The 22,999-nt window shown below is 34.8% G+C and overlaps 1 protein-coding gene across 1 annotated transcript in view; it reads left to right on the top strand.

Moving 5' to 3' along the window:
• Gmds (GDP-mannose 4,6-dehydratase) overlaps window positions 1–22,999 on the top strand; it is a 525,382-nt gene that overhangs the window by 112,438 nt on the left and 389,945 nt on the right. Inside the window, exons 3-4 of the mRNA XM_028775694.1 lie at window positions 740–827; window positions 3,672–3,781. Coding sequence (XP_028631527.1) covers window positions 740–827; window positions 3,672–3,781 — 198 coding nt within the window. The remainder of the gene's footprint in view (window positions 1–739; window positions 828–3,671; window positions 3,782–22,999) is intronic.

The raw sequence follows: 22,999 nt of genomic DNA on the forward strand, positions 1-22,999 counted from the left end.
AGTGTGAAGCAATTTCTCTCATGTGTCAGACACAGTAGTCTTTTCTTTAGTATCAGGCAGGTATGCCTTGCTGTTCAGTGATTTATCCCTTCACACTGACCATGGCCATGTCAGGATTTTATTTTTAAAGTTTTTTTTAACTTTTGAACCTTTTGCACCTTAAATTTAGTAATATATAAATCTGCTCCTTAGTCTTTATAGTCTGTCTTTCAACTGTTCCATGCAGCCGCACAACAGCAGCTGCTCTTTGATTTTATCTGTACCTCCAGAAATTGATATAATTTTAAGTAGCACTGAGAACTTGGGGAAACTGTGGAAGCCTTATGCTCTATGTTAAACAGGTCAAAAGCGGTTTCACAGCTACAGCCTCAAGTTTGTCTTCATTTTCACATCAGGGGTAGTTTTGTCATCAGTGTGACTGTGTATGTTTAGAAGACAGACTTGAGTATCTGTAACTATGCATGAAGCTTTATAATTATCTAATTACTTACATTTAGATTGACAGTAGAAATCCTGGGTAAAGTCAGAAGCAGTGTGTTGGTAGCACACAGGCAGTGGCTGGGCAGAAACTAAACAGAGGAACTCTTTTTCATAATTTAAAAATTTTACCTAAAAATACTATTATTTGTAGTTTTTCTAGAACCTTTCATTAGCAAGTGAACTTTAGAGTTGTTTGAGTTGTTTGAATCCTCATTTCATATTTATGATTTACTTTTTTCTTTTTATACTTAAACCTCAGGTCCATGGAATAGTTCGGCGATCTAGTTCATTTAATACAGGTCGAATTGAACATTTATATAAGAATCCTCAGGCTCATATTGAAGGAAGTAAGTAATTTTCTTTTTCTAATTTTTTTCTGTTGCTTATTTTTAGTTAAGATATTTTCAAACCTCATTATTCTCAGCCCATCTCGTCACAGTTATTCACCCAGGAGTTACTGCAGCTGAACTGCAAGCAGTGGAAACCTGCCTTGCCCCTGCCCTCAGCATACTTGCATCTTGGTTGGTTATTAGAGTAACATTGTGCAGACAGCTTTGAGAGAGCAGTGGAAGGCTTAACTCCGATCAGCTTTCTTCAGGTCAGGTGTTCCTGCTCCTTCAAGTGACAGCAGTTCTGTATTAAAAGAGCACTCTTTTGTTTCTATATTCTATATTCAAGATAACTGATCTTTGTACGTTGATTTTTTTCAAAGATTCAGTCATATGCCTTATTCTAAGAGTTTTAAAGATTTTTTTAAAATTAAAATTTAAAAATATTACCCACAAAATTTGTACAATCTATTTTTACCACACTCTTTCCCTTGTCTCAAATCCTCTCCACCTCTCTACACATGAAACTTTATATACATCGAATTTTTAAAATAATTCTTGAAGATACTTTCAAATCTTGATGATAACTCAAATGATACCTAAATTGCTTTTGAGATCAATATCAGAATTTAGTGGCTCTCTTACTTTTGTTTCTATTAATTTGTTTCTGCAGAATAGTATCATTTAGATAGTATGCTACAGTATTTTTTCGTTTTTCTCCTTACTCTACTCTGGTGGTTAAAGAGAATATATTGTACATGAGGAAGTGGAGACACAGAAATATTGTGACTTACTTTATCAGATGCCATGATGAGGACAGAGCTCAGCCTTAGACACGGGGCTTTTAAATCTATGTGTTATGTAGTGTTTCTGGCCAGTAAGGGTGATACAGTCATTTTGTAACCCCAAAGTAATTTAGACTTCATGTCTAAGAAGAAACAAAGGTTAGGTTACTTTTAGGTATTGATGTCATCAGGATGGTGACCCAGATATCCGCAGAATAGGCTTTCCACTGAATGTTTAAGTTACACAGTATATCTTTTTAGAAGTTACTATATGCTGAATGAATTTGAAGTTTGATTTTTTCTTCAGATTTTTAATAAGACATCTTATAAAAAGGACCAGATAATCACTTATAATTTATAATGTTTCATATATAAGTATATATATGTATACATATGTACAGTCTTAAATAATTTTGTATACAAACCATTTTCATGGTATGGATTTTTTTTCGTTTGTAGCATTAGATTATCAGTACTTCAAAAATTTTAAGAGTTTTGAATCTTATCACATTTGATTTCAGATTAGAAATGCTCAATGTGTAATTTTTTTGTACAATTGGATCTAGGTGTAGACCAAGCTAGCAAACTACTCACATTTTTAGACTATTGAAGTCAGTATAAGTCAACTTCAGCACAGCAATTCAACTAGATTGGTTGTGCATTGAAGTTACTATAGATATTTTATAGCCAGACTTATTCTGTAAGTCACTTAAAAATCAGATGATAGTATGTGAACAAAATTTCCCAAAAAGGTCTATCCTTTCTATCATGAGTGTGTTGTAGATTTCTTTAGAGACTGTGCATTATTACATGGTCATATTTTTCCAAATCTCGTTTTTAAATAGTACATGTTTTGACTACTTACAGCTCCATGATAATTGTCTAGCATCTTCAAGATATTATAACTCTTTAAACAAGTGTATTTGAGTTTCCTATTATAAATCCACATCAACTAGTCTTTCTACATTGTATGTTTCTTAAAGATAAAAGTCATACTCTGGTACTCAGTGAGCATCAAATATGATGTTTCAGGTTTCATGTTGGTAGAAGGAGTTGGTACACAAGGCAAGATCTTGTTAAGTTGTTCAGGCTAAACTCAAACTCAAGATCCTTCTTTTTTTTTATAATTTATTTATTTATTTTTCAAATCGTAATTCATTCACACAGGGTTTATAAACACAGAAAGGCAGGACATGGGGAAGGGGATGACACCAGAGCGTGGGTGTTCAGGGGGAATACAGACATCTTTTAGAACAGGGTATCGGCTGGGTGAAGGTTCAGGGGACAGGTCACTATGACTCTGCCTATGATTCACATGTCCTTATCTAAGATGGTATTGTCTGACAAGGCTACCTATTTACAAGGTCTATGACTACTCAGGCTGGTAAATTTCCATAAAAGCTGCCTGTTTACAATAGCTTATAGCCATCTGTTTCAATGTTTTTCCACAGAGACCCAAGACTTGGTGTTAGTATACATGTATGACAGGCCCATTGCTGATTTTAGGCCTATGGCTGATTTTAGGCCTACAGTGTATAAGCAGGGCTGCCCCTGACATCTCCTTCCTTCTCTAAGTATAGAAGGGCTGTGGCGATTCTAATCTTGTGCAGGTGGGGATAGAGGCCTGACCTCCAGTAATTGAAGGGGACCTTGTAATGGCTCCGGTCGCCCTGTTGTTGAGGCATGAGGGCCATACCCATCCCGGTGTCTTTTCCTGGAGAGGGGATACTTTTGACATCAACCCCTATGCAGTCAGGCTTGTCCCTCAGGGAACCCAGAGAGATATTTTTATCTTTTATTTATATTCCCTTGCAGTGCTTAGCCTCTGCAGCCTAAGCAAGAATTCAGATCGCCAGTCAGAGGGGGTTCTGGGTGGCCCCTCTCTGCTTGGTCTAGGGGCGGAAGTCCCCTTCAAGATCCTTCTTGTCTCAGTATTCCAAATCCTGAGATTTCAGGGATGGGAAATCGCATCTAGGAACATTTCCAGTTTGTTCTTCAGTTTCATACTTGAATAATATGGGTTTGTTTTTGTTGTTGTTGTTTTGTTGTTTCTGATGATCTTTTCTAAATCCTAAAGACATGAAGTTGCACTATGGTGACCTTACTGACAGTACCTGCCTGGTGAAAATCATCAACGAAGTCAAGCCTACAGAGATCTATAATCTTGGTGCTCAGAGCCATGTCAAGGTAAGCCTTTCTCATTGCCATGACTTCTCTGGCTATGTCCTTGTGGTGTTCTCTTACGTATATTGTTTCTCAACACAAAACTACCACCAGTTCTTAACATGTTTAGTCGTCAGTACTAGTTAGGGAATTCATCCTAATAAAAATGCTTTTCATTTTTAAGCTGAGGTTTCTGTTACTGAAAAGTATAATGAAAAATTTCAACTAACACTGAAGTAGCAATTTATATTTACTTTAGGTCGTTCCCTATAGTTGTGGGCCTTTATTTTGACATTTCATATCAATCTGTGAGAAAAGAATTCTTTAAATTTTAGAAGCTTTTATTTTAATGTTAATTTTCGGTAGTGGCTATCTGATTGGGTTGCTGGATAGTTTTAGGTTGCAATATATTTTTAAAATGATATTCCTTGGGTTGCAATCACATGGTAAAGTTAGCTGAAGTAAGTTATTGTTGTGAATGGTGAATCCATTGTTTGCTATTCCCTCTTTATTGTGAGACTCAGTGTTGATTCCTTTCCTGTATTCAGGTTGCCTGGTGCTCTGCCCACCTTTCAGTCTATCTGGAACAAGTACCTTAAACTCTTCCTAGCCTCCCAGCTTCTGCTTGACTCAGGTTTCTGTGGCTGTATCCTGATGCTTTCTTGGGTGAATGAAATTTGAAACCAGGGCTGTTTTGCTTTATTTAGGTACCTATTCAGTCAACTGGTTAGTAGAGCTTAGAAACGAAACAGATGGGTTTACGTTTAAAAAGAAGGTCAGAAATATCTATCCATGTGTCTTTTCTGTTTAAAGAACAAATATAGTAATTTCATTGGAGTATTTAAAGTGTTTTCATGTTCCTCCATATTTTTCAGTTTTGTATATAATGTGGGCATTATGCCTAATTTCCACACCTCTGCTGCTTAAAGCGGAAATTAGGACCCAAGTCTAATGAACAATGGAATCAGCCTCATCATAAAACAGCAAATTTTGAAAATTGAGGGTCAGTCCTTGAGTTGCAAAGTCTTTGTACTTAGCAGGTCAGATCGCTGACTGCTTTTGAAGAGGACTTGGGTTTGGTACCCAGCATCCACATGATAACTCACAAACACGTGTAACTTCAGTCTCAGGGAGTCTAACACCCTCTTCTGACATCCTGAGGCACCAGGAACACTCATAATATTCCCAGGCAAAAAAGTCATACTCTTAAAATAAATGTATCTTGATAGAATAAACAAGTAATTGTCTGCATTTACTATTACTAACTACTGCTGCTGCTGCTGCTGCTACTACTACTAGTACCACTACTACTACTGCTGCCACCACTACCACTAGCACTACTCCTACTCCCACCACTACTACCAGTACTAAATTTGAGATTAGTCCATTTTTATCTTAAGACAGGCCTGAAGATTTACAAAAACATCCTTTTTCTGCATAGATGCTGCTTAGAAAACAGCAACAATAATACCACCACCAAACCCCTATCTTTCACATTACTTTTCCTTTTTTTCCCTGCTTTTTGGCTGTTGAGCAGTCCCTCATATAAGCTAAACACATGCCAGAGCTCATCTTACCCCTCTTGGTTTCTTAATCTTTTGGTCAATGTATGTTATATGTGGGCTTAAAAATCTGTTCTTAGTGTGAGGGTCTTTATAGTCTGCAAGTGGAGCTGTTTTCCTGGGATTTTGAGTGTTTCCCCACAATGAAGGCATGATTTAGGATTTTGTGTTTGAGAGATTATCCTGCTTTCTACAGAGTATCAGTTCTATCGTTCCAGGAACGAGTTTTTCCATAACTGAAGCAGTGTGCTTATCTCCATACTCTGGCTCACCTGGCTTCTTTTGATATCCTGACCAACCACAAAAGACAAAAATGGGGCATATGTGAATAACCATTTCACTTTTCTATTTTTCTAACTCTCAGATTTTTCTCTTTTGATTGTAGATGGTTTATAACCTCTAGGGGTTATAGCCTAGAGGTTTATATAGCTTAGAGGTTTATAACCTCTAAGCTGGTATGACAAGAAGATCGAGAAATTTTATACTTATTTACAGACAACTTTTCTTTTCTACTACATGTCCAGTGTGCTTGTCTTTTCCTTTCTACAGAATATCTTAAAGTTCTGTAACATGTTATATATTCTTGAGTTATAGTGCACACAGGAGTAGTTTCATTCTGGAGTAATTGTACTCTAAAAAATAGGAAGCAGAGACAATCTGGTCATTGGTTCCAATTTAGTACGTTTATGAATTTATCTGTTTTTATAGTATTTTAGATGCTTCTCTTATAGAGTCAGTTCATTGCCAGGAATGGTGGTTAATTATTTATGTGTGAGGTATGCATGTATCTGTTGTATGGACTTGTATATTCCACAGTGTATGTGTGGAGGTCAGAAGAAAATATGCAGTACTTGGGTTTCTCCTTCTCACATGTGAATTCTGAGGCTCAAACTCATGTTAACAGGCTTGGCAGCAAGTCCATTCACCCACTGATTCATTTCAGACTTTAGACTGTGTGATTTTAAAGTAATTTAATCTTTCAACAAATATTTATAGGGCTTGTACTTTTTAGGCATGATACAGTGGTGAACAGAGATATGTGTGAAATCCATTTGTGCTGAGGGACTCACCTTCTTAGTAGGGTAATTGGTGCAAGTGTCAAAAGTGTTTGAAGTCTTTGAGTATGTAGTGCAGGGTGAGAGGGAACTCCATCTGAGGGAGGTAGCATCAAGGGGGAGAGGGAGAGCACTGACTGTGGTCTTAAGAGATATGGGCGGTCTTTACAGATGTAGTAGGAAGTGGACAGTTGAAATGGAGGTAAATACATAAAGCTGAGAGTCAAAAGTGAGGAAATTTTGACCATGTTTGCAGTGTGAATAACATTTAGCTGATCACAAAGAATACTGAGGAGGAATGTGAAAGTGGATTAGGTAGGGAACTGGGCTATGCCAGGCAGCTTCTGTATGTACTGGACAGGAAGAAACTTACTTAGGCATGAATATTAGAAGCTAGAATCCACAAGTGAGCTTGGAAAGGTGTAGGTGTTATCTGAGTGTGGTGGTTTTGTAAAACAGATAAGGATAGAATAGATCACCTGGTGGGATGAGTGGACCCTTCTGTAGTCTTTGGAGAGGAGTATTCAGAGACCAGACAGTTGATGCAACGACTAGGAAAGATTTTACTACCAGCACTTGAAGAACACTCAGAGGATGCATGTTATGAAGTATTTAAATATGTTGTGGGGCTTGAAGTCTGTTAGGTTGTAAATTCAGTTCTCAGAATCCTTAAGGTAGATGGAGAAAGGAAGATAGAAAACTGCAGGGAACTTGCCTTGTAAAGGGTATGGGGAAGCAAAGTAGGATAGCAGGAACCAAGGAGACAAGAGGCAGTGAGTGGACTTATGTGTTGGAAGTTAAATAAGTAGGCCTTTCTAGGAAGAAGGGGATAGAGAATCAGGAAAAGGTCAATGACATTGACTGATATACTTGCAATATTTCTGTTCATTTGCTTTTGCATTGCTGGGGTTGGAAACCTGGACCTCCTGTATGTTAGATGTGTGTTCTGTCACTGAGCCACACTCCATATCTGACTAAGGACTTTAAAAAGAGCATCTGAAATAGATATAATGGAACTAAACAGATTCAGCACATAGGTTTTAGAAGTTGAGTTGAAAGGAAATATAAAATGAGTGACTTCTTTTCAAGGAGTTTCCTGTTGGAAGGAAGAGAGAACAACATAGTAAAACTTAGATCAGTGTCCCCTCAAAATTGCTAGGCCTCTTTTTCCAGACCCTGTGATTTCTGAAGTCCAAAGTGAAGGCAAGAACTTCAAGTTTTAGGAAGTTTCCAGTTGGTCCTTAAGGTTAATCTGGTAGCTGCATTTTAGGAGACATTTCTCTAGCATTTCAGGTGTTCATTCATACAGTCGCTTTAAATGCATTCATCTTAGACTCTGTCCTTTCAATGTACCAGCTTCTGAGTCAGATAAAAATTACTCCTATTAATCACCAGTGCATGACAGTGTGAGGTTTTAAATCACCTCTAGCCAAGAACTGTGAGAGTGGAAAAGGCTAGCGTGAGTCTCGTGTACCCCACTTCTTCACACTCAGCTCTTTCCAAGTAGTGTGTAGCCTGTGAGGACTGATGCCTTACAAAGTCCTCCTTCCACCTCATGACAAAGCATGGATATTATCTGCGTCACTTTTAGATCTCTGTGCTGTAAGCTAAAGACAAGTTGATTCTTAGCCGTGGGTAGTAGACACCAAGAAGGGGATTGGCCAGGGCTGTCAGCTCCGCACAGCTTTCCTGGCTTACTTGCCAGGCAGTGAGTTTAGAGTCCTCTGATCACTCTAAGCTGTATTTGTGGCTTCAGAATTTGGTCTGTTTTGTTATTATCAAGGGATTAAACTATTTATTTAGTTATAAATTATGTTAATATCTTTAAGGAATTTACTCTGTTCATACAAAAATTAAATAAAAATTTGTTTCTGATTGGTGTAATGTGTTCAGTAAGATTAACATAAAATAACATGCTATTTTTTAGTATTTTGAAATATGGTCTAATATTAGCACATTTTGTGTTTAATTTTGAATTCTTGACTTCAAGACTGGGCATTGTTTGTGTTGGCTTCATGTTGTGCAGAATAAACTCTATCACTCACACTTCCAGTTAATCTGATGTGGGCCATGGTATTGCTAAAAGTAAGGAAAATAAAATAATAGGAAGCTGGTCTGGCTTCCTGTAGGAAACCAATGAAGATGAAATTGCTTCTTGGAATGAGCCCATAGCAGTCTGGGAAATACTGGCTGAAGACATTTTTCTGAATCATAAACAGTAAAATTATGACTCATGAAGTAGTTCATTGAAAGGCTGATTGGATCTTATGTGGGAGAAAGTGAGGGATGACTGCAATGTACCAGTTATTAAAAGCAGTTAAACCTAGCATGATGACATCATCCCAGTAGGAACAAATGATATAGTTTTATAGTTCTGCCCATCTTGGGAGTGAAAAATGTTTTAGGAAAAATTTAAAAAAAATTAAAAAAAAATTCTTGTGACTAAGTTTGTTTCTTATCTGCTCAACATTCATTATAGTTGTCTACTTTCTTTTTCATAGCTTCTTTGATATTCTTAAATCATTCCCACTGTCATATTATTGTGAGAGTCTTTCCACAGTAACCTGCTTCAGTGTTGATTGCATTTGCCTCACAAAATCACCGTGGAATTGCTTTGAATTTTTTAAACATATGAAAATTATTTAGTCATAAGGCAGTCATGAACAAGAAATAATTTAATATGACTTTCACTTTTATAAATGAGGTCATCCACTCAAATCATACATTTGGTAACTGCCAAATCCAGAATGGGAACTCAGGTCTTCATATTGTATAATTTATTTTAAAGGCCAATAAATAAAACAGTTATTCTTGCCAGTGGTAAAATAAGGTAGTCTTCATAAAATAACATCTTCTCCCACATTGCGGTATTTCTTTTTGTATTCACTTCCTCCCCCGTGCCTGTGGTGTAGTCTCATTTTGGTTTTGAGAAGAAAGTTTGAAATCACCTATCAGTGGTGAATATCATTATTATATCTCCTTCAGACTTTCTCTTATTGAACATTTGAGTTCCATAGTCTACTCCTCATCTACTCTTCAGTTCTCCTTATTACTTTCCCTTTGGTTCTCTATGACAGTAAGGAGGCATGATTATTTGGTTGAAGGAGTAGGTAAGTGAGCTGTGATACCCTTTCTACTGTTGAGCATATCAGTTGGTAGATTCTGAGTGGAGAAGCCCAGAGGGAAGGAGCCTGTGCAGGCTCAAGAAGCTGGTTATGAAGCAGAATTGCTTGTGAGCCACGGGGCTAGTAGTAGCAGTAGTGGTCAGGCACTAAGTCAGAATCACGGAGAAAAGCTAGAAAAGCAAGTCTAGCAAGTGAAATTGGGAATAAAAACAGGCATGGGAATTACAGTGGTGGACCCTGGGAAAGAGAACAAGCAAATTTAATTCACCAAGCTAAAGAATTGTCATCTATTTCCTGGAGGTTCTTAGTTGCAATTTACAGCTTGATAACTAAATGCTATATTTTCTCCAGAAAGTGTGAATCTCTTGGGAGAAGGAGCAAGTGGCATGTTGCACTAAGAGAATTGATTATGCTGGGAAAGGCAGGTTGACTTTATATCTGGCTAGTATATCGCTGACCTAGTTATAACACAAAACAAACTGCAGCAACATGGCTCGTTATTGTGCAGTTATAACAGAGCAGAGAGTAGCCTATTAAAAGTCCACAACCATCATCAGAGAAGGACTGTTTTTCTGTGTTGTTACTCATTCATCTATTTATTTTGGATGCCAGAGGCCTGTCAGGGAGGTGTGAGCAAGAAAATGAGTAGATGGGGAACATTGCTATTGCAGTTAGAAGGAACATCCTTACATGTGAGTCGGCCTGGCCCTGTACACTTGCATGGTAGAGTTCATTAATTCACCATTTTTGAGCATGGTCGTCTACCTCTCTTCATAAATGGCTGCCTTTTGCTAGACCCAGTGCAGAATGCATGGTGGAGGTGGGCAGTTGTAGTCAGTATTAGGATAGGAATTAAATGTAATAGCACCTTGGAACTGTTCTCATGAGAACTGTGGTACAGAAAAGGGATCTTAAATTAGGGGTGTACATTAGAGTTCCATGGACACGTACTGAAACTACACATCCTGTGGCCTGCCCTATTTCTCACAAGACTTACATTTGAGGTTTTCTACGATTTCAAATCCTGGTTATATCATGAACTAACTGAGCCTCTTAAGGCTTGTTTTCTCCAGTAAGCTGCATACTTTAGGTTGTAGTTCCTTCTACCAGTGTTCTTCTATGGGCCCATGTTTTTGCAGTGGACTGTAACACTCCTTAAATACCACCTGCCTTAGTCTTTTGACAATACAAACCTTTATTGAAAGCTCATTTTGATGCCAAGATCCCTGCTCATCTTGTTTGCACCATCATCCTCAGGGAGTAGGTCAGAAATGAATGCTGTGGGCACGGAGGGAAGGAAGTGCAGATTGCCTATTCTGTCACCTTCCCACCTTTAAGCTTCCTGTGCTCTCTGTTCATAGTTTGGACTAACATGAAACAGATTATCTAGAGAGGAAGATGGAGCTAAAAGTTCCATGGTCAACATGCTAGTCAGTGCTGCTTCTGCTGAGGATGAAGGTTGTGGTTTGCTTTAGCTGTGCTTTGAAGTGATAGGCAAGACTGTTTTCCTTGGTCAAATGCTTATAGTTGCTGTGCTAAAACATTAGCTTGTATGGCATGTTCTAAAAGGGGAAATGATGCATGGGGCCCTTTGTTTTTTTTATTACATGGGCCATAGAATTCTGAGGTGGCAGAGCTCTTGGCAATGACCCAGTTGATGCCTTTGTTTCACAAGTGCCTGCCTGAGATAGTCAGTTAATGGGCAGCCAAACTCTGTGTAGCCTTGAACCTAGGGCTGATTCCAGTTTGTCATATTGTGCTACTGAGCTGAGCTGACCAAAGATGGAGATAGGGCATGGGAACCATTGAACTGTGACGAGTCTTACCTCTGTTTTCATTCCTATCATTTACTACAAAAAATGAAGTTTCAGTATAGTAGGTTGAATTAAGACGTTTTCCTTGCTGGAGGGGACTGTTATAATTAATCCCATATGAGTGGTATTTTTATAACTAGGAAGCTCTGAATACAATGCAGGATACAGCATGAGTGTGCCAATGATACTAAAATAAATTAGAGTACAGGAAAAGTAGGAATGTATAGAATTAACTCATCTGAAATGACTACATTTTATTCACTTATATGTTAACATATAATAACACTAACCTATATAAATTGTGACTGTTGAGGCTCTTAAGGTAACTTATTTTGCTTAATAGATATTCAAATTGATAAACATTTGAAGAAATTGTTACATTATCATAAGCAGTTTCTGAATGTAATCAAAGCAACATGAATCCTCTAGTTTCTTAGCACATTGTTAATATTGAAATAACTCAGAGGCCTGTGGAGCAAACAGTTATAGTTTGAGAGAGAGAGCGCCAACATTGCAGCCTTGAGAACATGAGGGTTTATGTTGTTTTATATCTAGACTACTATGCAAGCATGTGTCCATGCATGTTTGAGTTTGCATGGATCTGTTTCTCAAAAATGTGACTCATTTATAGAGGATGAAAGGTGACATGAACAATGTCTCTGTAGGTAGATAACAAACCTCTACTATGACCAAGAACAGTTGCCTTTTGTTTGTTCTTGTTCTGTACCTTCTTTTCATTCTGGTTACTTGCTGTGCCCTGTTTTGTATAGGCATAGTCTCATGATGCTTAAAATACTTGGTAATCACTTTATTACAAAGAAAACTTATGATAACATTTTTTCATTTTACAATTTAACATTAGTGTTTACACTATATAAACTTTCATAATATGAATATGGCTAATCAGTTTCATGATCTCTAGGATGAAATTTGGTCTTTTAAAAACCCTATATTCATGAGGATAGGTAGGTGTGTACACTGCTAGTGGGGGTCTCTGCTTGTCATCTGGCTCACATTCTTCTTGGAAGCCTGTTATAGATTTAAGCAATTGAATTCAAATCTAAAACCACTTAAAAAGTCCTTTATAGTCCATTAAGAATTTTTATGGGAGAGAACACTCTATGAAAGTTCTCCATTCCCTGTTCAAACAGATTGTTCTGTTTTATTAGATCTAGGTGGTATTGTAATTTTGATAACAGCTAATAATGTTTGGAATTTTGTATATAATTAATGGACCACACAAAGGTGTGTTTGTTAGCTTTTCCAATCTTAATCTATTTACAGTAGTAGCTTTTTTATTAAATAAAATCAAAGGAAGTATTTCAGTGTTGTAACAATTTATGCATATTAAGCTAAAATTAATTAAAATCGCTAAATGTTCATGTGTGTTTTAATGTTCATGTCCAAGTGATTTTGTAAATACATAAAAATGTTAAGTCATTAGTAAATGTCTTGTGAGTGAAACTACTTTTTCTTTTCCTTTTGTGATGAATGGAAACAGATTTTAGAATTCCTAATTAGATGAGTGTATAAACAATAGTATTATTTAATATTTGAAGGCAGGTATACATTCTCTCTTCTCTCAGATTGCTGTCTGTATTTGAAGAATTAAGCTCTCATTTAAAAGACGTAATAGGACCTGGATTTAGGCACAGTCCTCACTTTATCATTTTAGTATGTGTCGTGTTTATAAAATTTATAAAAAATTATTTTGTTAAAGTACAGTCCTTAAAATTGGAACAAAAAGATAAAATGAGGCCTTTTCTAATTCAAAGAAACTTAGTGCATAAGGACTTTGTATTTTGGTTTCTATGTCAATCATTAGTTGATACTTTATCAGTACCAACAACAAGAAAATTTTATGTACTACATGATATGTACTTTTAAAACATTAATACCAATGATTAATAGATGTAATTGTTATTAAATAACAATAACAACCTCTGTATCTTTTGCATATTTATTTTATAATATGCAGTTAGAATTGTTTTATTTATGAGACTATATGAAGTGGTTTTTGGTCTATTATAACGACTGAGTTCATCAGTAGGACTTGGAGAACTCTTTGGAAAATGGTGCATTTCAAATATGAGCCAAGTTATATATGGTCATAGTACTAATGAGTAAAATGAAATTTTACAGAGATGATGTTGGGAAGTTGTAAAGAATGGGTCAGTAGAATGGAAGTAGCATAATGAGAGCTTCTCATTGTTTTGTGTCTCAGGACCAGCACCCTTCTCTCTGCTGTTTTTCTCTTTTAGAAATCAATAATATCGACAAACCAGACCCCCAATGTTCAAAGGGTATTCTTTAGGACAATTCCCCGACCTAACTGTCAGTTGCCCTTCTTTCCTATGGATGGATTGAGGAGAGCCTGCTTTTGTGTTCCTACTCCCATATAACTCACTCTGGAGTGTGAGTCTGTTGTGCATTTGTTGCCATCGTTCACAGCCAGGCTGAGAGCTTCTGGTGTATTCTGGTAGACTCCTCTTGTCTTTTCTGGAGAGAAGCATTTCAGTGTTGATTTGCAGGAAAATGGTTATTACAGCACAGCATTTGTTTTTATATCACAAGAGCAAATACTACTTTTCTTTTTACCTTATATTAAATATTATAAAAGTTTTTTGACTAAGTGACCATTTATCCTGTTACTTGGTAAAATATTTAAATGGAAATTTTTGATTAAAATCAATTTATTTTATTAAATTTATTTACTTAAGTTTCTTCAGTATCTCAGTTTTTACTTTTATTTTTTAATAGTTAACTCTTTAAAAGTTATGTTAATTAAGAATTATCAGTATCTGTAATGGGAGAAAAAGTATTGACTATGATGAAAATATTTTATTAATATCTGTATTTGGAAAAAAACTATTTACTACAATAAAAATTAGATATCTTAAATAATGTACCTTTAGAAGTCAGTGTTAATGGTGTTGCTTTACAGAGGAAGTCCTAGAAATTCCTAGCAAGTTTCTGCTCTTGGCTAGGAAGGCTGTCCTTTATCTAAATGAGAGACAGGATTATTCCTTTAGGGACCTAGAAATAGTTTCTGCCACAAGGATGATTGTTATGCTTTTTTATACACATAGATGGCAGCAAAGTGTCACAGACAAGGAGGTCAGCCTTGACTTTAGAATGAAAGATGAGTGACAATACACACTGATTTCCATCAGCTTAGTTCTCTGGGTTCTTTGTGTAAGTAAATCTAAAATAAGAAAGAAAGCCACTATTGATAGCACACAAGTATAGCAGGATGGAAGAAGCTGTGGAGGACTATAATGCATTGAAATTCTGGACAAATCCCAGATGGGAAATCTTAATCTTTTCAGATACGTCTTCTACCATAAGATGACTAGAAGCAACTATGATATGGTGCGTGTCAAAGTAAAAAGACAGTGAAGACAGAGTGTTGGTAAGGGAAGAGGGAAGGAAAAGAGAAACCGTATGAAAATTTGAGCGGCGAGAAATGGCCTGCTGCCTGTGAGTACTGTGGGGTTTGGCCTGCATGGCTCCTTTTTAGTTAAGCAAGTTACAAAGAGGAAATGTCAGTCCACGAATCAGGCAAACATTCCATGGGAATATTTGCTCAAATGTCAGCATTGTAGAAAATAGAACTGAAGTCTATTAGGGCCCAGTCTCCAGGCTGGATTTTCTATTAAATACACAAGTACAAATGTGTTTGTTCAGAACACGTTCTCAATTAACAAGTCATTTTATGCCTTAATTAGCATTCCTATATAATGACATAATCACTGTAGAAGATGACAGTCATCATTATAATTAATATTTAATATGTGTCTGGCTCTGACGGCCTTTCTGTGAGTTCTCACAAACTTTTAGGTAATTTTCAAGTTTTAGAATTGTATTTGGTAAAATCACAGGAACGAGGAGCTAAGGAAGTAGAAGTGCACTTATTAGAGACTGCAACTGGAAGTTACGTACAGAAGAGCATTTTATAACAATGTAACAGTTGAATTACAGTGGTCTCTTACTGCTTACAAACACTGCTAACCAACTAGCAATGTTGTTCACGATACATTTCCCCCACCCTTATTTTTTTTTTAATTCTCTTCAGGCAATTTAGTATCATAGACTAATCTCTCTGTCACAAAATTGATTCTAAAGGTGTGTATAACAACTTGCTTAAATGCAGTATCTGGCAAGTCTCTCTTGTGACAGCAACTTATTTCTCACATAATTATTTTCCTAGTAAATTTGATATCTTAACAACCCCTTCCCTCATTTCTGAGTTCAAAAAGTAACACTTAATATAATTTATTTCTCATAGTTAATAAAGGCTTACTTGAGAGTCTTGCCGTTCACCCTCTAGCTGCCTCAGCTGAGTGAGGTCAGGAGGGAATGTGGTGGCCAGGGTGAAGGTGGTTTCCAGCATCACTTTGCTGGGGACTGTAATGGCCTCAATGGGGTTTTAATGACGCATAAAACATACTTTGGCTGTTGCTTGTTACTTATTAATGATTAAATGAGTTTGCTCTGCCACATATTGGTAAGAAAAGATATATACCTAGGTAGTTTTTCTTTCTTAAACTATCTACTGTGTTAGCTTTAATTTGTATGCATAGTCAGGTCTGTGTTAACTCTGATTTTAGCATTGCTATGTGAACCTAAAAATATACGAATTTTGATTTGTGTATGTGTAATTATTTGATAGTTCTAATTAATTTAGTAAAATTTAATACGGTGAACTGTTTTCATCCTACATGTTTAAAAACCAAAGTATAGGTTTTTATATACAAATTATTTGTTAATGAGTTTTAGATTACTATATGCTACTTAAAAATAACTTTTAACCAGAATATTATATTTTTTAGGTAACAGTCTTTTTTTTTATGTTTAACTCATTTGACAGACATTAGGTTAAGGCAATGTGCTTTTTTTTAGTAGGGGATGGTATCATATGTATTATTTATTTGACCTTTTCTTTGCCATGGTTTTCATAAAAAGGACAGGATTGCAACATCACTTCCTCAAACTCTTTGGTTTCAAAAGAATCATGTTGCACACAGCCAAATATGAGTGACTTGTATTGCTTACTAACAGAAGAACATTGTTCTCTACTTCAAAACAAACTGCTGATTTTATTAATGTTATCATTGGTATAATAATTTTCCTTGATACTATTTAATATTTTGTACAAATATTTAAATGTTGAATAATTAATAAAATACTTTTGATTTTTTTATAATCTCTTAAATGTGCTTTTAAAAAGGGTACATTTTATAAATAACTTTTGATGCTTTTTTCCCAAATTAAATGGAATTTATATGAGGCATACAGGAAGATTTTTATGTTTTATTGGCATCTCACAACAACTTTAATTTATGACCACTTTAAATTTATTTACATGAGTAAACATTAATATATTTTAGATATTTAAAATATTTTATAGCATTATTGCTTAAGTGATATTTGTTTTAGATGATTTTTCAAATTATGTCAACATTAATGCTCTTAAAGAAGTAGTGTCACAGTTCATAGGAAAGCAGAGTGCACTCTGTTTTTTGAGTTATACTACCAGAATATTTAAGAATTATTCTTAATTTTTTTTGTCTGTTTTACTCCAAATGTGTTCTGTTATCTGATAAAAAATAATTTACTTTTAAAAGTAAATTGATAGATTGGGATTGTAATCACAAATTATTATTTTTTCAAGTGTTCATAATCTTTCATCAAGTACTAATGAGCAGTGGGAAAAGAAAATGTGAATGTTATAATGCTTAATTTGGGGCCAAACTGTATTTCCTTTTCTTATTATTTTTAGGGTCTAGGGTAGTGAACTCCTACAAGTGTAATGCCAGTATTTCTATTCTTTAAGGAGCGATTTCACAAAGAATGCATCCTTTCTTCATAGGAGATTCTTCCATACTTTAGCACATACTCGTCTGCCTTCCCCATCAGTTTCTTAATGAGGATTCTGCCAGGTCAAAGCATCTCATTTTATTGTGAGTTTTGATGATTTAACTTTGTTGGTCCAAGATTCAGAGACTAATCCTTAAAACAGATACATGTCTCCAAAGTGTGAAATCCTAGCTCGTCATTTTTATTCTTTAGCCAGGCTTTCATAGATTTTCTTTATAAAGTGTATTGACTGTGAAGCATATTTTAGAAAGTATTTATAGGTATATCACTGTGGAAAAGGTGTAGTTTAATGGACAGCATAATTATCCTAGTTAAATAATGTGATTAGAGATTTTAATCAGAAACTAGTAAAAATATTACTCTTTATAATGTAACATCAATCAAATACTAAATATTACTTTAGTAAAATCTTTCAAGTAAATTTTAAACACTCACTTTTCAAAGAACTCAATGTTAGCTGACATGCTAATTTAGACTTAATAGAAATAGTTTATATTATTTTTATTTTCATTCATAATAAAAGTGAAGTTTGCAAATGGTTTTAACTCATCTGTTTAATTTTCTTTCATTTATATAGAAAATACTAGCACATTTGATTTTTTTTTTTTTTTAGTAAAGTTAACTGTTAGGTAAGCGTTATACTTCTTTACTTCCATGTAAGTAAAGGCTGAGCTCTCATGCTTTGATGTGCCTCTTCTCTGGGATGTTTCTTTTGCTTACTGAAGGAGTCTCGAGCCCAGCTTAGGATATGATGCTTTGTGTGTCATCCTGCCCTAGCTCTGTGGACCACAAGCTACACATAGCACTTTGACTTCTCAGTGATACAGACTTCGCTGCTGTCATGTACTTCCTCCTAGTTTTTTTTCTCCACTCTTCCATCTGCATTAGTCACACTTAAACTAAAGACATATGTTTGCTGCTACATATCAAATCTCTTACTGGATAATCTATAGTTTATTTAAATTCTACTGACTATAGGCCTTTACAAATAGAGCTTTATAAAATGAAGTAAAATAATTTGTTGCTTATATACATATCTTAATGAAACATCAGTATATGGAAAAATATTGATTATTGTAACATTTAGAACTTTAGAGTAACTAAACATGACTAACTTCTGAAAATTCAGTTATCTCTTAGGAATTTATCCTAAATCTCCAAGATAACTCCAAGATTGATACATGAACTGAGAGTTTCATTGTTAGAACAATTTATATACTTTTAAAACACATGTTTTGCTTATAAAATTCTCAGTTCAGGACTTACTGTTATACAGCTGTCATTGATATACTGAAATACAAAGGTTTCTAAATTTTAGAATAGGGTATTTGTGCATGCATGTGTTCATGAGTATGTGCATGTGTGTATGATGAAAAACAAGAAAACTTGTTAATTTTTACATAATATAAACTAAGACAGAATAAAACACACAGCCTTGCCAGGCTTCATTTTCCTCATCTCTGGAATGGGCTGTGAGGCTTTGGGAAGTGGACAAAATTTTCATTACATGCTCTACAAGCTCTGTTTCAGTTGCAGGATCTGTCATTGTCATTGTCATTGTGTTTTTATCTTTTAAAATGGCATGTTTTTTGAAAGTATAAATTATGTATAATGTCTAATCTAAACTAAGTACAAATAAACCCTAAGGTTTAAGAGTCAATATCTTTTAAAAACTATTTTTTGGGGAAAGAATCTGATGACACAGTTTTGTATAAAGCAGTTTTCTCTAGAAATATACAATTTCATTTTAAAAGTAGGCTTATACCATTTTAAACACTTAATGAAGAATACTGGAAACTATGGGATAGAAAAAGCATTATGTTTCATTGTTTTCAGGAAGCACAAATTAGAGGTGAATGTTCTATGACTATTAGTAGTACAATTATCATTGAAATATCTTTCTAGAAAAATTTATTGTCTACACACTATCAATCTATATAAATTGTTTTCTGAATGCTAAATGCTGAATTTTTCTTTAAGAAAATAAGTAGGTATGTATTTCCATACATTTATTTTTGTCATCTGAGTAAATTTAAGTTCTAGTGTTAATTTGTTTCTATATTTAACTTTAATATCTCAATATGCCTTTCTTAAAAATTGGGAACTATTGTAGAAAGAATATACTGTGTCCCAACCTTGGTCAAAAGAGAAAACCGGAAGCAAATAGACAAACTATTTTTATGATCTGATTAAGGAAGTTGTGGTTGTAGAAACAAAGCCTCTAAATATTGTTGATAACTTTTATTCCAGTACAGTTTTCCAGAAGTTCCTGCTTAAAGAATTATTAATGAATTTTTAAGGAAGAAAGAAATTAGTGTGAATACTTAGTTTCTTAAAAGTAGATTTTTGATTTATAGAATCATAAGGCAGCCTTAGGGGTATGTTCATTGAGAGTTTATAATGTGAAGCGTGTTAGTTGATTATAGGTAATGATCTTAGGGAACAAATAGTGAAAATTAGAAATGTTTTAAGGTAGTTTTATTATTCTTAGCAATATATATATTCATCATATAGAAAAACTAAATAAAAAAAATCACCCCTTCCTAAAGATACTAATAATTAAATTTTCTATTCTGTTGGTTTGGGCTGTTTAATTGGCTCATGATACTGTGGATCAAACCAGGGTCTTGCACATGGTCACCAAGCTGTCAACCCACAAGGTACACTTCCAACTTACTGAATTTTTTAGATGAGAAATTGTTATTGTTTCCTATTGTTTATAAAAGACAAAGATACATCACATTAATAACATTTAATTTCTCTCATACTATAATTCTTTTTAAGCTTTATATTTCCAAATAAAAGTTCCCAACATTATAATTTCATAGATTGAATTATTTTGTTAGAAAAAGTCTGTTTCTACCTTTGTAACATTACATGTAGTTAAGGTGGCAAACTTGTCCTTAAGGTTTTTAAAGCTTATTATCAATATTATACTCTAAGTAATCTTGGTTCTAACTAAGGCATTCTTAAGATATTTGCTTCTGTACACTTTTAAGTTTCCATATAAGTCTTGTGGAAATTTTTAAACATTTGTGTAAGGATTGTTCTAAGTACAACTTGAATAAAAATTATATACTTCTCTCGTCTGCCTTCTCTGAAGTTGTCTTAAGGAGTTAAAATGTTTTAAACTAAAGCCTAAGTTATAAACAAATTTTTCAGTTTGGTCTTTGTTCTTTGCTGTCTACAACAATAGCTTAAACAACCTTAACTAGATTACTTCCTTTGTCAATGGAACTTCATTATATTAAAGAGCAACTATAAAAATAAACTGTGAAATAATTTATATAATTTCTATTATAGTTTAGCTTTTTAAAAATAAAAATCCAAAAGTATTTACTCAGCTCTTCTGGGAGCTTTTAGTACTTTCGTTGTTTTGTTTTTGTTTAAAAGGCTGTGTGTTACATAGTATCTGAAAATAGTCATCAGCTTCAATTAATGCTAATTGTTTATTTATTTGATATACTTCTTTTGTCATTACCCTATACTGGTGACTACTTTCTGACAACTGAAATATCCTAGTCTAATTCCTTCATTTTGTAAAGTAGGTAACTCAATTGCAAGGATATGAAGTCCCTCCCTTTTTGTGGCCCTAGGTCAAACAGCCTGTTTATGTGGGGCAGCACTATGGTCAGTGTGAAGGGTTGATTTCTTACTTTTCACTCAGAGCTAAATCTTCTCTACTCATGGCTTCTCACTTGCTTTGTCAAAAGTATGACATGGATGGATTGCTTGGAATTCTTTCAGAACCTTTCCTGTGTAATAATGATGGCAACAATTTCAAGCATTTGTCAGGGGCCACTAATACATGTTGTGACAGCAGTTTAAGGGGGGGAAGGTAGATTTATTACTAATAAAACATTAAAACCCTTATATTTAAAACCAAACATAATTTACATGCAATTTCACCCCTTATCCAGTCACCTGTCTGTCTGTGATTTAAGCTGCTGCCCCTTTCTCTTCTCAGAAGCATTCATCCTGCTGTGGCTGACCCTAGGCACCTCCCAGCAGATAGTTGGTAGCTGAGTCTTTAGAGGGCTTTGACTGGAACCATCTGTTCTGCTCTCCCTAGGAACAGTGACCTAGGCACTCCTCCGTAGGAGCTCATGTACACAATTATTTGTAATAGTAAAATACTGAAGCATTGTTTTGAGATTCCAAAATACACAGTAATCTCTATCAGTCTCTGATATTTATATTTTGGGTAATCTTACTTTTTTTCTATTGCTTTCACTTATTGCCTATAACCTGCAAACTTTGTGGCTTGTTTTTCTTTTTTTCATATAAAATTATTTTCTTTGTTTTTTCACACTATAATATTACTAAGGGACAACTTAATTTAGTCTGTTTATACATAAAATATATATGTGTTTAGTAACTATGTTTTGAAAATACAACTTGTTTGGCTCTTAAGTATATGTATATTTCTTTATTTTACAAATGACAAACACTAACTTAAATAGGCTCTAGATGCACACACGCGGGCGCGCATGCACACACACACACACACACACACACACACACACACAGAGTCAAAAAGACATAGCTATGATACAAAGTTGATACCAGATTCTTATGACATGTGTTCATTATGATTTGTTGGGATTTGGTGAGACTGATACATGCTTTAGTACTACTGCCTCTCCGTTTGAACTGGGAATCTCTGCTTTTCAAGGTCAAGTCGGTTTTCATTGTCAGGCTATTTTGTGTGTGTGTGTGTGTGTGTGTGTGTGTGTGTGCGTGCGCGCGTGCGTGCGTGTTTGTGACCCTCCCACTCTACATTAGTACTAGTATTATAAGTAATATGTAAATTCACAGTGAGACAAACTATGGAAATGCTTTTCAGAAGTAGCCCTGTATTGCTCTTCTTGACTGTGATTTCATCTGCTAACAGCCGTTACTCAACTTGTCATTTTCCTGAACATGGCAAACTTTTGCTGTAGCTGTTTCTATTACATCAGCTAACAACAAATTTCTTACTCCTCAAGTACACCATGAATGTTTTTCTTCCTGGGTTGTGCCTAAACAGTGCTCAAATTTATAAATATGTTTTTTTCTTGAACAAAATGAAATTCTAGAGATAAGACGAGTATGTATATTTATCTAGAAATTATAAAATGTATTTTATTTCTCTATTTGGGTAGGCCCTGCTTTTTGATAAATGGATGTATAAATACCTTAATGTAGAAAACAACCTAGAATAATCATTTTTAGCAATAGAATGACTATTTTATTGATTTCAGAATTACTTTTAATAAACTTTCTGTGCCACTTCAATATTAGCATTTATCATTGATCTGGAAGAACAATGTATAGTGCTACTCAGTATGTCTCTGAGTAATAATACGGTTGAACTTACTTTGCAGATTAGTTGTTCTAGAGTTCCTTCCTGTGACATGCATTTCTATGGCCTCTGTCTATTCAGTTTTTCAGCCTTTTTAACTTGCTGATTTGTAGGAATCTTTATTAATCTTTTATCAGTTGTATGTGTTATAAGTACATTCCTTCACTTTGCCAGTTCTGTTGGCTTTGTGGTATCCTTCACACAACATAAATCTTGAGTTTTACTGAAGTCAACTCCCCTTTTATGGGGCTATCTGTGATGTGTTTGAGAAATCCTCTTGTATAACAATCTTTTTCACAATGCTGGGAACATTTCAAAGCTGTAAAAAATTGTCATCTAGCACATTCAACATAATATTGAAAAACTGAATTAGTCTAAGTAACCGTCTATGTTTCTTGTAAATCTATAATTCTTAAGTCTATTTTATTACAGATAGATTGAAGATAGCATTCCATGTAGTAT

This window comes from Grammomys surdaster, unplaced genomic scaffold, assembly GCF_004785775.1.
Source record: "Grammomys surdaster isolate TR1022 unplaced genomic scaffold, NIH_TR_1.0 258, whole genome shotgun sequence".
Classification (NCBI taxonomy): domain Eukaryota; kingdom Metazoa; phylum Chordata; class Mammalia; order Rodentia; family Muridae; genus Grammomys; species Grammomys surdaster.